Source organism: Uloborus diversus, chromosome 5 (assembly GCF_026930045.1).
Source record: "Uloborus diversus isolate 005 chromosome 5, Udiv.v.3.1, whole genome shotgun sequence".
Taxonomy (NCBI): Eukaryota; Metazoa; Arthropoda; class Arachnida; order Araneae; family Uloboridae; genus Uloborus; species Uloborus diversus.
This window is the reverse complement of record NC_072735.1, coordinates 168,819,731-168,835,210: the sequence shown is the minus strand read 5'-3', so window position 1 is coordinate 168,835,210 and position 15,480 is coordinate 168,819,731. Positions and strand designations below refer to the sequence as shown.

The window sequence follows — 15,480 nt, the reverse complement described above, 5'->3', positions numbered from 1 at the left end:
TTTGACATTTTTTCAAGCGTCGATCCGATTTTTTTGCATCTTCTTGTCGGCCATTAAAATGGTGTAGCGTCCCCTTCCCTTCGTTGTTTGGGCGCCAAACGCACTCATTGGTTCCCGCGCATCGCCGCGTACCCGGATCTGATCGCTCATTTGCCGATTCATTTTTCCACCCCATTTCACTCTCGGAGAGAAAACGGAGCCTCAAGAAGCACGTCCGGTTGCACTGGAAGCCGCAAGCAGAGTGAAATGGGGTGGAAAAATGAATCGGCAAATGAGCGATCAGATCCGGGTACGCGGCGATGCGCGGGAACCAATGAGTGCGTTTGGCGCCCAAACAACGAAGGGAAGGGGACGCTACGCCATTTTAATGGCCGACAAGAAGATGCAAAAAAATCGGATCGACGCTTGAAAAAATGTCAAAAAGCTAAACGATGGGAAAAGTGAATAAGTCACATATTTGATATCATAAAGTGCGCGAAATTTAATGGGGAACGCGGGGGAAAACGTGGAATGCACAAGAAAATAAAAAAAACAGCAGAATGGGGGAAGAAACCGATTAAAATGGCCGAAAACATGGGGAAAATATAAATGGGTAAAAAATGTGATATGCATTATCACAGTAAGGCTAAATACAACGAGGTTTGGCCCGGTTCCTTGAGGAGACCGTTTAAGACATCACACAACCCAGATGCTATCCATCCATCAGCACGGTGCCTCACACCTTAGATTGGGTGTCCATTTTAGTCACCTCTTACAACATGCATTGACTACGTTGGGACTATTCTGCTCCGGTCACCACATAAATGAAGTACATTTGGTGGCTGAATATAAACGTCTCATAAACAGTATTAATCTGCCAATGCTGTGTAAAAGTAGTTTAGAAGTCATTGGCACAAACAATTTCCTCCGTCATTATTTTACTTTTTAGTAAAACTAACCTTTTTCTGGTGACAAATGAAACTTTGAAAAGTAGACAAGGGAAGAATAGCTGATAACTCTACTTACCGATTTCAAAACAATTCCTTGTCTAATTTGGCTAAGTAAAGCTCCCCTTGTATCATCTCCTCCAGAAGAAGCAGAAGAAGCAGAACTACTTTCGTTTCCATTGATTTCAACATGCTATTTAAAAAAAATAAAAACATTTTACATGTCAATTCATAGTGGATAAATTTTTATGCAATAAACTGTTTCAATTAAGCCTAAAGTAAGGTAGCTGTATGAACTGAAACGTACAACAGGGGTTCGTAACCTTTCCGGCTCCACGCCCCCTCTTGAACATTGATGTAAGTTATCCTCGTTTATTCGGATTAACTAAGCCCAAACGGAATAGGGATAAACGAAAATCTGGACAATCCAGTTAATATGGGTAGTAATCAAAATTCTTAAATAAGCAGGCGTACTTTTTACTACAGCAAAAAAAACAATACTTTGAAACAAACCTACATAGAATTGTTTCCAGGGCTGCTGAGAGCCAAAGCCCCAGTCAGTTTGGTCGCCTGGACTCCCTCCCCCCATAAAACTTATAAAATTAATGCTACTTTGATTCCTAGCTGGGCCCCTAAAGGTCCGGGTCCCTTGTTTTCGACAACGCTGACATGGCCTCTTGTTAGGCCCGATTGTTTCGGACAAACACTTTATCATTTATAGTTCAGCTGCAGTGGTGTTAGACTGATGCTACAAGTATGCTGTGACTATAGTTTATTGTACAATCTATGCAGGGAGTTGTATATTTAATCAAAATAAAAAGTGAATGTTTGGCACATTTAAAAGTTCAGCTATCATAATTTAAAATCATTATTTATATGAATATAATTTTTATTTTTTAACTCTACAAATTTGATCTGGATAAACAAGGCTCTACTCTATTTGCTTACAGCTGAAATTAGCTGTAACCGAGCTATTTGGCTTTTGCTAGCACTTCTGCTTTAGCTCTGGCTAAGGCTTCTATATATACGAGCCGATGCATCAGCTTAAGATTAGAGGCTTCTATATATACGAGCCGATGCATCAGCTTAAGATTAGCCATTTTGGATTGGAGCGCGTATTTGTGTGGTTGTCTTTCTGGAGAGTTATCGCGTTTGGTGATTGTTCACTGTGAGCAATTATTAACGGTACATGAATTGTTTGTTAAATAAAATATTATTTTCGGCAAATTTGGCGAAATCCGAAACTTTGCTCTAGTAACCCTAACAGTGCAACAATGAAAAAATCCGATCCAAAATGGCTAAACTTAAGCTGATGCGTCGACCTATCTATATAGCGGCTCTAGCTCTGGCTAAGGGACATTAATTTGCAGTTTTATACTACAAAACAATACTTTAGGAGTTTTGTTTCAGTTGTATGCCAACAGAAATGACAACACTACAGTAGAATACCTTTATAACATCAACCTATAAAAAGCAATTCTCTATAAACTGCACAACTTTCCAGAAGTAAACAAATAAGTTTTGCAGTTTAAAAAAGCCCTCTCTTCTGCCTTGAAAACAGAACAATTCTATGGCAAACTAAATTTGGAAGTTTTTCAGTTTTCCATCAAACTTCAAAGCTTTTAAATGAAAATTGGTATCCACAGAAAAAAACTTTACCATTTATTGTGTTTCCATGAAGCTCACGAAAGTACTGGATAATGCACTTTCTTTTAACTACAAAACATATTTAAGAATTCCAGTTAAATAGGGAAGCTGCAACCTATTAAATGTTCATATTTTGACTATTGGATATTGTTAATTGACCCTCAAAACTAAAAAATTCACCATCGCCGAATTTTAAAACACAGTGATTGATTTTTAATGAATTTTTAAAAATCCACGCGCAGAAGTGCGCTCTTCTGAAACATCACGAGCTTACATTACAGGGCACTAATGGGCAGCCTTCCGCCGAAGATCCCTTGTTTTCGCTACGGACATTTTGAGCGTGCTGATATTTTTATTTTTTAGAAATTCAATAATCCTTTTGAACACATTATGGAGGCCCGATTCGTTAAAGCACAATCTAATAATCTTCCTCAAGTAACATCAATGATCAGGGGCAGATCCAGACATAATTCTCGGAGGGGGCCGTTTGGAAAAATATGACGCTTTGGAAATTTTCAAATATTACAAATATCAATGTAGCCCACCTTTAACCAGAGCATTTTTTAAGGAATTTTCACTAGGCGACACAAGTTTAACACATAAAGGCTGTAAATGTCCCAATAATTTTCCTCTTTTCTTAACAAATGTGTGTATATATCGTCGCCTCAAAGTGGTATACCTGTAATAAGTATTGTTTGTTCTGAGGCGACTGTATAAGACTTCTGATTTATGAGGAAGCCGATATGAACCAACCCTAAGTAATAATACTAACTCCGAAGTAAAGGAGGGCCTGGGGGTTTCTCCCCCGTAAAATTTTGGAATTTGTAGTCTTAAAAATGCATTTTAGACGATCTTTGGTAATGTCTGGGGACAAGAGATTTGGCGGTGCTCCCCTGTCTATTTTTCGAAATTGTAGCTCGAAGAATGCAGTTTTAGACGATCTTTGATGATGTTAGAGGGAGGAGCGATTTGAGGGCCCATCTAAGGAAATTTTTTGGATTTGTAATCTTAGAAATTCATTTTAACTGTCTTTCGTAATAATAAGGACTCCTGGTGCGACTCCCCCCCCCCCCCCGCCCATTTTTCGAAATTGAAACTTTAAAAACACAAACATTATCTCCAATAATGTTAAGAAGAAAAAGGTTCAAGGATTCTCCGGCAGATTTTTTTTTTTTTTGGCAATTTTAGAGGGGGAAAAAAAGAGTTTAATGCGATTTTTTCGTGATGATACGCGGAGGAGAGATTCGAGGTCCCACACCAAGAAATTTTTCTAACTCACAATTACAGTCTCAAAAATGCATTCTAATTATCTTTGGTAGTGGTAGGGGAGAGGAGAGTTGGAGCACTCCCCCCAGAAATTGTTAGAAATTGTAGCTTTAAAAAGGCTGTTTTAGACGATTTTTACAAGTTAAGGGAAGTAGAGATTAAAAGGCCCATTGCAGGAAATTTTTCTAATTTATAGACTTTAAAACACATTTTAGACTATCTTTGGTAAGGTTAGGGTTTGAAGACTTTCGGAGGTTTACTTAGAACGCAAAAAAAATTAAAAAAATGATTCGATTTTTTTCAATTTAAGCCAGAAAAGAGGGTTTTAAAAATCTACTTTAAACTTATTCAGTGTGGGTTTAGGTTTATGACTCCTCGGCATTGTTTTTATATTCATGTTAGACTTCGAGGAATAATTAGGATCTTTTTAAAAAATATTTAGCTTTAAAAAAGGATTTTAACTATTTTTGAAACTTTCTCAGGGTGACCATAGCCCCCCTCTCATTGTTTTCCTTACTGTTATACTTTGTATGCATTATGAGGGAAATTTTTTGCATTTTTGCTCGAATAAAGGGAATTTTAACTTTTCTTGAAATTTTCTCGGAGGGGGCCATGGCCCCCATGGCCCCTCCCTGGATCCGCCCATGTCAATGATGGTATTCGAATATTTCCGAGAGGATGAGAGGTTTAATGTTCCAGAAACGCGAGGAGGTAAGCCTTACGTTTCGTCTTTGAAGCCAACTGCACGTCCTTCAGCTTCTCCGGCGGAGGAAGAGCGCAAGACGTCACTTCCTGTGCCATTTGACGTCACAACGCTTGAACTTTAAAAATTAATTTAAAAAAAACTACTTATCGTATCGCAAAAATTCTTTCACCTATGATGTTCATACATGTTATTCTATCATATAAAAATAAAATTGAAAAATCGAAAACTTCAATATTGCACAACTTAAGCATTAATGCTCATTGTAGTTAAAATGTATTTTTCTGATGTGCAAATATATTGATATACAGTAAATTCCCGATTATCCGCGAGCGGATTATCCATGAGGCGGATTATCCGTGAGGCGGATTATCCACAAGTCAATCTACAATCAGGAACATGTATTTTCACAACAAAAAGCAAATTCCAATGGTTGCTTTTTTTTTTTTTTGTTGAAAAATTGTAAATTTAAGCTCAGTTGCTTTTGTTTTATTTACTTGTTTATTTTTTGTGCTTTCTTCATCGTAAATACATTTGTTCTTCATTGATGTTAAGTTCTGTTGTGCAAAGATACAAAACTTGTTACTGTACTGTATATATTTTTACTGTTTAAAGAAAGTATTATGCCTCAATACCGCTAAGTTTTTGGGGAAGGACAATTTTTATTTTATTTCTCCCTCATTTTAGCTGTTTATCCACGATTTTTATTATCCACGGCACCTGTGCCCCCCCAATTCTGCGGATAATCGGGAGTTGACTGTATTATGAATATTTTTTTCAAAATTTGTGAAATGATCCAAATAATACAAAACCTCTCGTCCCAGGATGTGTGTTATAACAGTCTTCTACTGCATTAAAGTATGAGAAATTGCAATTAACGCGCTGATGTGTGCATCATATGAATTTCTTTTACTCCAATTTAATGTCTTTTCCCCATTATTGGCATTTTTAATGTGATTCAATAGTTTACTCTCTAAATATCACCAAGTGGCCAAATTGAAACCAGATTTTAAAAAAAAAAATAAAAAATCAACAAATTTGTTGCCAAGTTGGCGACAAAACTTGGCAACCAAAGTACTGGCGATATATTGCCAAGTGTCTTCCAAATTGTAACACCACTTGAGTTTACATCAAAATTCACAATGATTCCCCCCCCCCCCGCAAAAGGGGCAAAAGACCCTTTTGGAAACACCCGAATGCAACCAAAAGGGGAGGTGCACAACTAGACCCCACTAGGAGTCTACATACCAAATTTCAATTTTCTAGGACATACCGTTCTTGAGTTATGCGACATACATATGCACATGCATACGTACATAAAGACGTCACGAGAAAATTCGTAGTAATTAACTTGGGAATCATCATCATGGATATTTCGCGTGTCTATACGTTCTTAGGCACTTATCCAGGTGTGGTCGAGTCGAAAAAAAAACTCAATATTCATTCAGGAGTGAGTAAAATGGAAATTAAGGTCGATTTTTGAGTGACAATTATTTTGCGAATACAATACTTCCTTTTTACTTTCTTCTATATCTAATATATAGAAGAAAGTATTGGATTCATGCAAATTTTCGAATTTCGAATTTTGACGGATTCGAACGTTTTGAGGTGTGCTGAGTCCATTTCGACTATTTTTGGAAAATGTCTGTCTGTCTGTGTGTGTGTATGTATGTGTGTGTGTGTGTCACGTCTGTGTGTGACCAGTTTTTTGTGGCCGCTCTACAGCAAAAACTATCGCATGAAATTGAACGAAATTTGGTACACATATGTGACCCTATGTGAACTTGTGCCCATTGGTTTTTGGCGCGAATTCCTCCAAGGGGGGTGGAGCAATGGGACGTTTTTTGAGTTACGCGTGCTTGCTATTCCTCAGGAAGTAACTGGCGGAATCAAACAAAATTTGGTCCATATGTTGCCCCTAACTGGAGCAGGTGCTGATTCAATTTTGGTGTCAATAGCTCAAACGGGGGTTGAGTTATAGAACGTTTTTTGTCGTGAATTGTGACTGCTGTATCTCAAGAAATAACGAACGGAATCAAACAAAAATTTTTTGACAAGTAGCCCTTAGTGGGTATAAGAGCTGATTTTATTTTGGTGTCAACAGCTAAAAAGGGGGTAGCGCAATCGCCCGTTCTTTTTTTCCATTGTGAGTGCCCTATCTCAAGAAGTAATGCTACGTTCTGGTTGAAATTTGGAATATATGTGAATCCATACGTAAACAGGCTTTGGTTCAATTTTGACTCCAATCGCTCCAAGAGGTGTTGATTTTTTTTTTTTTTTTAGCGAATAAAAATAGTTTTATTAATGCAACAATAAGAAAGATAAATCGTAATAGATTGTCGTCTGCGTATTTCTCGTGATTTTAATTGTATGGAAATGATCGGAAATATTATCTCAATGATTTAAAATTTTTAACTGTTGCCATCTTATGTTTGTTAACAAATAAAATATTTGTAATTCATTCAAGCTTGGCACTTTCAATTTTCGCTCTTTGCTTTGCTTTTGCAATAATTCAGACATTGGGATAGTCGTCAAGTTTTTGCATGTGTAATTTCGTTTTTGTTGGGAATATTGCTTCCTCGTCAAGCATGGGGAGGGATCAGAAAAAAAAAAGAAAAATATAGAAGAAAGTTTCGTGATGGCCACAACATACTAGTTTGTAAAAGGAAGTAAAAATGGAGAAACTGGATCATGAGAGACTGTAACGAAATAGATACATATTTGCATAAGTCACTTACGTGCAGCTCTTTCCCTTTCCGTATCTGCTCGAGCAGAGCAGATCTGTTGTCTTGGGGAGGAGGAGGATTCCCCCGACTCGAACTCACCGCAGGGAGGTTGGGCTTAGGGGAAGGCATTCCCATGGGAGGAGGGGGTGGGGGAGGCGGTGGCGCTGCCGGCGTTGATGCCACCGGTGCGGGTGGTGGGGGAGGGGGAGGAGGAGGTGGTGGTGCCGGTGGTGCTTGTTGGGTGTATGAAGCTGGCACGGGCGGGGGTGTGGGGTGGTGGTGAATCGCATGTGGCACAGATGGAGGAGGAGGCGGAGCAGCAGATCTGGTGTGGACTCGGTGAGCACGAGGAGTTTGTGGAACATCCCTGGATGGAACCGGAGGCGGAGTTGACGCTGGAAGTATACATGTGATGGTGAGGTGAAAGTGTTGATTTTAAAGTTTAATAATATAAAAAAACATGAATTTGTTTCCAACAAATTAAAGTTTCCACAATCAAGCACTGTCTAGAAGTTATAATTGAGGCAGTGAGAAGCAAAGGGATGTAAGTGGCAAAATTAAAAGATTATAGATAACCAGTACACATGGTAGGTGAACCTGTCCTCTGTCTCGGGGCAAGAGATGCCCCGAGTAGCCCTGCTACTAGTAGCCCTGGTAGTTGCGGCTATACAGCATGATTTAGAAAAACATTTAAATGAAAGCCTACCTATGATGTTATCTTTAAACGCGTTTTACTAAAAACTTGAAAATGTCTACTTACATCACTTTGCTAAATTCTCACTGCCTCAATTGTGAAAAAATTTTAAATAAAAATCAAATGCTACATTTACTATCAAATTATTTTGATTTAAAATGAATTCAAAAAATAATATCACAAAGCCTTTGATAGGAAGTTTGGCAAAATGCTTTCAAATGTCATAAGGTGTTACACATTATGATAATTACCATGTACTTTTAATGGTTTTTGATGGCCTAATTTATTCAACTTGTCAAATTTTATACAATATGACTGAACTTACACGGAAACAACACACAAAAATTAATGCGTTATCAGCAACAAGAAAAATGGCATAATTGAAACATCCAAATCCTTTAGGTGTCTACAGATCAAATTGAGATCTTTCCTTCAAAATCTTGAATATATTGATAGATTAAAATTTTGTAATTTTTTTGAGTTATCACACATTCTAGGATGGTTTTATGGGAAAAAGATAACACAGACATAAATTTACCTTTTTGCTTTTAACATACTTTCTAGCGTCAAAGTCAATTGGCTTATTTTTCAAAATCATCAAAGTTCTTGAAAGAAGTTAAACTTTTTTATGCCAAAAAGTAGGACTAAATTTCAGATGAATTTTGACCTAAAAATCAAGTTTGTGCAAGTATTTTTTGGATAGATATTCAAGGAAAGGATCGTGAGACTGGCTGTGAACAATAAGCAATCTTCTTGATTGCTCAATAAAGTCTGGGTTTGTGACAAACCAAATGTCTTTAAGCATTAACCCGAAAAATAATTTATTAAACTTATAATTAAAGTTGAAACAGTTAAATAAATAACTTTATGATACATAAAACAATAATCCTGCTCATTAATCAAAACTCAATGTCAACTTTGAGAAATAGATATATTTTACAATAAAGAAACTTGGTGTTGAAATATGAAAAAAGAACAGTTTCTTAGGATTACCATAAAATTTACTAATTATTTAAGCTAACAACACTTCTATCTAGCACATTGTAAGTCTATGGTGTACGACAATGCTTGAGTATTTGATGAGCAAAGTATGAATGACAGAAACTTTAAGTTCACTAATGCTCAAAATCCTTTTTATTAAATAAACTTAAAAAAAATACTACATCATGCAGTTTTTTTAAGTTAGTTTATTTATTTTTGCATTTGCAATTCATTAATGCAAAGTATCATATCAAACTAAATTATGTATTAACAAAACAAATACCTTTACCACCAATCTCTTGTTTTGCACGCTCCACACCACCATGACTAGCGATGAATTCATAAATGAAATTTCTTGTATCAGAATCCTTTAAATCTTTGTCTGACACACCAGCCAAATCAAAAAAATCTTTCAGCTCTTGATCTACACTTTCAACCTGGAAATAAAAAGCAGTAAATTTTATAGGCTATGTTTCGAAAAAAATTTACAATGACAATTTTATGTATTTTAAAATTTCCATATACATACACTAAATCCTTTTTCAGGATGCCAACCAACATGACGCAAATGCCTGAAAAATAAACATGGAAAAAACCAATATATAGAAAACTTTTTGCAAAAACAAATTGAGAAGTTTAGAAAACATGCCTTTACAGCATTTATATTTTTAGCAAATATAAAATGTTCACAGAATCACTTTGTCTTTGTAAAATTGAGAATTTGGAATGTGACTTTTTTCCTTAATTAAGGTACCTGTACTTAATTTTAAAAAAAAAGAGGGAAATACAACAAGAGATCCAATACAATTGTCTATATTATATTTTATCCAAAATTAAGTACTGTCAACCTCGCTTAATCAGGTAACGGATAAACGAAAACCCCACTTATACGAATGAAAGCTCTTGGAACCGAATATTTCCCAATAGATGCAATGTTAAAGTTCCCTGCTTTATCGAATAATTTCCCCGGATAATCGAATAATACTGATCATTTTTCGCAAAAATTTTTGCGGAATTTTTTTTAGAATAAATTAAGAAAGAACAATTATTGACATAAAAATATAATGTAATATTTTTTAGCAACCAAGGGGGAGAAAAACAACATTCATATTCCATCAAATCTATTCTATAGTTTATTTTATCTTTGACATCACAAAAAAAAAGATAGCGCAGTCAATAATTGAATTAAATAACACAAAGAAATGTACACATTTAGACGATAATAAATTGATAAATATTAAATGTGAAGCACAGCAGACAAGGGGGGGAGGCCCACCAGGGGCAACCCACTGTTATGGAATTTTTCAAAAAATAATGTACTGAAAAAAGCTGCCAAAACAAAGATTTCACAACTCAAGTTGTAAGTTACTTATTATAATTTTCATATGTACTTGTATTATATATACTAATTATTAAACTATTTTGTTGTTAACTTAGCTTATATCAAAATATTTTTGCCAATAACATTAATTCATTTTTAAAGCTATTACTTCATTATTATTATTACGTTTTGAGACAAATGTAGTCATTTTAGAAAGGTTAACAAAATTTCCCTCTTAATCGAATAATATTGCTTAGACCCGACAATGTTCAATTAAGCAGGGTGGATAGTACTAAGTTAGATAAAAGCTAAACATTTAATACACATTTCAATGAACCATGATTATACATTTCATATAAGATATTCATCTTTTCCTATCCCTGTCCACTTTGTATCAAGTCACTGGAACTTTTAGAAAAGAATTTGATAGAAAAAAAAGGGGAACCTTTTGCCTTAACTGAAATAATGCTGCCAAAATTTCAATATTTGCATGATATATAATATTCTTCACTTAGAATTTAAAGTCGAACAAAAGACTGCATTTTTTTTTCTTTTTAAATGGGGTAAGGGTTAACTTTCAATACTGTGCGTCCTTTAGGGAAATCCTTTGAAAATCTAGAGTAGAATAGATTTGAAGCACCATTCTCGGAACCGTACACCAGCCATAAACCTGCGCACCATCCATCCTCAAAAAACTAAATGGTTATGAAATCTTCAATATTAATTTCAATAGCTTCTTAAAATTTATCATTTAGAAGTTAACTAAACAGTCCTATGTTCCAATGAAAAAACATGGTGAGGTTCCATAATAACACTTATCACTTTTCTCTCATATCTTCTCCAGTTGTTTTTTGGTATGGAGAGGGAACTTTGTAGCTGACAACTGAAAGGAAATAAGTCTGAAATTTACGAAACATTTTCATATTTAAAATACTCCTCAATCAATGTTGGCCAATTTCTTTGCGACTAGTGTAAATACATATCTTGCCACAGCTCAAAAACAGTTAGCCATAAGATTAAATTCTGTACATAGGATCCTCACAACTTCTTGCTGTGTACCTTCTTTTCTGATTGTAATGGCTGATTGATCCCGTGCACATTTGTAATCCTGACCTTGACTTGATTCTCTTAACGCCTAATGGCGCATGAGGCCGCTAGCATGGCATTCCATCCCGACCAGTTTAATGGCGCCTCCCTGGCACTCCCCCAGCTTGGCCAACCAAAGGCATTTCTTTCTTGTATGGCCATCTGACGCCAGGTTAGTTTTGGAAGCCTGCGCTTCCTCTTGCCATCAGGGGTCGCCGTTAGAGCAGCTCTTGTCGAGTCTATTGACTGCATTCTGAGAACATGTCCTATCCATGGCCATCTGGGCTTTTTTTACCAGTGTGGTTATGGGCTTGCAATTTGTACGTTTGTATAGGTCTGTATTCGATATTTTATTTGGCCAGTATATGTTTAGCATTTTTCTCAGGCTTTTAGTTTGAAAAGCATCAAGTTTATAATCCTGAGTAACTCAAAAAAAGTTATTTCTGTTTAGGTCAAATACAAGTCTACTTCCTTTTGATGTTGCAATTGGATATTTTTAGGATACTTCTTAGATTTGAATCACTATCATGTTTTGCTGCAGTTATCAAAAAGCGCAGCATTAATAGACAAACAAGGAACTGATCTGTTCACCTCAGCTTTGATTTCCTATTTTAGTATAATCTTACTTCATGCAGGCAAGTGTTAACATATTTAAAAGACAAACCGAATAGTCATCAAAAACTAAAAAGGAAGTATTTGGAATGGCTTAAATAACATTACAACCATTTTTAGTCAAAAGGTTTCTGAATAGTTTAACTGAAAAAAAAAGAAATGGAAAAAAAAAAAGAAAAACAAATTTTACTTGTCTTAGTGAAGCAAATTTGCTAGATATTAGTTAGATTTTATTTCATGGTATAAATAAGCTCGAAAATGGTGGTCTTTTGTATGGCATTCCTATTTTTATTGTATTTAAATAAAGGAAAAATCAAATTTTAATAATTTAGTCAAATTCACAGATTGCTACACACTTCTCTTTTTAAATTGGCTGATTACCCTGCAAAACTTTAATACTTTTTTAAAGAGAACTCAACAAGACTAACGGTGACTCAACATAACTCCTTAACAAAAAATAAATAAATACTTATTGATGCATCAAAAATAAGGTGAAGTATAGTACACTTTATCTAATACTTTGCATTAATGTTACAGCTTGTTTCTAACCAAACTCAATCATATAATATTAAGTCAAATTAGAGAAATAATAATAATAGTAACAATAATACAGTGGAGCCCCGGTTTTAGTGTCTGTTTCATACCTTATCCAGGTCCAACATCATTTCCTGTTGGTTCGTGAAAATTATTATGCTGTTAATGCCAAAGTATTCCAACTTTTACATTATTCTTTTTCGGAAATTCCCCTTGATACGTTTTTCTAGAAACAGACCAAGACCATTTTATCAAAACAAGATTAACAATCTTTTCTGTTTTTTCCCATATAAATTTTTGTTTTACCTGGTTGAAACCATTTTGGCATTCTTTCCGTTCCTACTCATTACAGTCTCTCTTATTGTCAAAGAAAAAAAACTTTTAAAGAATTTTCATTTGCAAATGCAAATCAACAAGCAAAATTGCAAAAAGGTTGCTTGTATAGAATGTACTACAAAAGAAATTTTATATGAAAACAAAAATACAGTTGAAGATTACAGATTTCTTAAGCTAGTTCATTGAGAAAGTGAACTTTTAAATTTGATTCAATTTTTACCCTACCCCCTGATTTTACAATTTCATGCTTGGTATGTTTTTTATTGCAAATGTAATGGATACGTAAAATCGGGGTTCCACTGTAGAAGTCAAAAAAAAAAAGAAAAGAAAAGAAAATTGATAACAAGTGTGAAAAATTGGACTAAAATAATTCTAAATCTTTCAGAAAAATTAAGATCTTACGTAAAATTTGTAGGATTACTAATATCTTCCTTTGTAAGTTTTTTCTTCCTTTTTTTCTCTTTTTTTACATCTCTGCCATTAGATAATGACTGTGTTGATTCTGATTTAGCCCCTAAATATGCAATATTTCATTCAGATGTAATAAAACAAACATCTTCAAAAATATTTATAATGAAGAACCAACCATTACAAGTACATTAAAATTACTTACGAGCTGCAACAATACCAGCATTAGAAGGTTGTATAGTTTGTTGTGCTCGTCTACGTTCTAAACAAAAAGAAGCATATTAAAAGTTTGCATCATACGCTCTTAATAAGATTCACAGAATTCAATCAGAACAATGGTGTAATTTTTTATACAATCAAAGAAGAAATTTCATCATAAGTCATCACCAATAGTATAGAGGATGACAAGAAATAACTTGGACACACATAATACACAATAACTTTAATGCTAATGAAAATATTATGACCAAATTTCAAAATAAATATGAATACATTATTTTGTCTAATATATTTAAATTTTCAAAGTGGCTACCTTTAGGATCAATACAGAGCTTTAAACATATCACAAAATTTTCGGCTCTGGGCCGTAACTCACTGATATTTTATCCCATCCCTTGCATGAGGATTTCTTTTTTGATGCCAAAGTTTTAGGAGGTTTAGTAAACACCCTTGTCTCCACATTGGATCAAACAGAATCATCCATTGGGTTCAAATCTGGAGAAAACTGTGGCCATTCTTGAGCAACATGAAGTCAGAAAAATGTGTCTTGAGTGCCTTTAGTTGGAAGGTCCATCTTTTGTTTCCAAAGAACTTTTGCCACCAAGGTAAGACAACGTCTTCCAAAATGCGTTTGCAATATGTTTCTTGACTAATTTTATCCCCTGATCAACAAAAACAAGTGATATTTTCCCACCAGCACATATCCCGCCTCAAACCATTAGATTGGGGTCGTTGACGCCGTTCAACATTGCAAGAAGATCCTGGAGACAAGGCTGTATGCTAAACTTCCAAAAACTTTGCCATCCCTAAAGAAATCCTTATGTGAGGGATGGAATAAAATATCAGTAAGTTAGTTGTGGCCCAGAGTCGAAAATTTTGTGACACGTTAAAAGTTCTGTATTTACCATAGACTAATAATAAGAGTAGACCGAGCTATGGCAACCCTTTTGCTGCTCATAAACCAAACCATGTGACTGGTGGATATCCTAGCAACAGCGGGCGTTGATCGTAGCAGACGATCAACGAGAAATAAAATAAATAGAATTGATGGAACACGGAAGAATGATCTTTTATGGAGTCCGATTCCTAAATTTGTTATTCTAAGTTGTAAATATTTTGTTAATATAGTGAGTTTTTCGTTTAGATAGTATTGTGCGTTTTCTTCATTCAATTTCAATAACTCTCTAAGCAAATAAAGATGCAAGCGCCCAAAAGGAATCGGCAAACGGTAAGATTTTTACCTACAATTTCAATTTAAGATACCGATTAGTACATTTTTGCGTTAAAGCAAAAGGTTTACGCCATTACTTTTACGCCAACACTGACATAGCAGTTCCGAATGAAATAAAAGTTACTGAAAACTGTGATAAAAAACTAATTACTAATTTCAAAATAATCCATAACTAAAAGAAAAACAGTTCAATCTCTACACCTGGAAAAAAATTATAATGAAAACGCATTACATCTTAAAATACATGTCGAGTGCCAAACTATAGATAATGTTGCCATCTAGCAACCATGTTGCCAAAGTTTTCGCCAAGCCTTCCACCAGTCACATGATGTATCCATGAACCAATTTTTTCATCAGAAAGTCTGGGAAAGCTCGGTCTACTCTTATTATTAGTCTATGGCATTTATCCTAAAGGTAGCCACTTTGCAAATTTGTAAATATATTAGACGAAATAATGTGTTCATTTTTATTTTGAAGTTTGGTCGTAATATTATTATTAGCATTGAAGTTATGGTGTATCATGTGTGTCTAAGTTATTTCTTGTCACCCTGTATAAACTTCTGAAAAGAAAAGACTTTAAACACAACCCAACATAATTAACCCTTACCTGCATGATTTTTTAAAAACACTTAAGCAAATTCGCGGATAGTCTGCAAATTAGGTAAAAACGATGCTAGTGTATGCAAATATTGCTTGAAAAGAACAAAACCACTGGCATACATTTATTTAAACTATAGCTAAACAATCACAGTGTATGTAAAAGCTGGAAAAAGATTGCTCTTTATTGCAA

General features: G+C 34.9%; 1 protein-coding gene across 3 annotated transcripts in view; it reads right to left on the bottom strand.

The window, feature by feature from the left end:
• The window catches only part of LOC129222091 (actin nucleation-promoting factor WASL-like), a 36,384-nt gene that overhangs the window by 4,753 nt on the left and 16,151 nt on the right, over nt 1–15,480 (bottom strand). For 2 of the 3 annotated variants that reach the window (XM_054856526.1, XM_054856525.1), the window contains exons 6-11: nt 13,446–13,502; nt 13,235–13,346; nt 9,473–9,515; nt 9,227–9,380; nt 7,281–7,663; nt 1,006–1,119 (exon numbers count right to left, since the gene is read on the bottom strand). In XM_054856526.1, coding sequence (XP_054712501.1) covers nt 1,006–1,119; nt 7,281–7,663; nt 9,227–9,380; nt 9,473–9,515; nt 13,235–13,346; nt 13,446–13,502 — 863 coding nt within the window. The remainder of the gene's footprint in view (nt 1–1,005; nt 1,120–7,280; nt 7,664–9,226; nt 9,381–9,472; nt 9,516–13,234; nt 13,347–13,445; nt 13,503–15,480) is intronic. The other variant, XM_054856527.1, reaches the window with a different exon arrangement.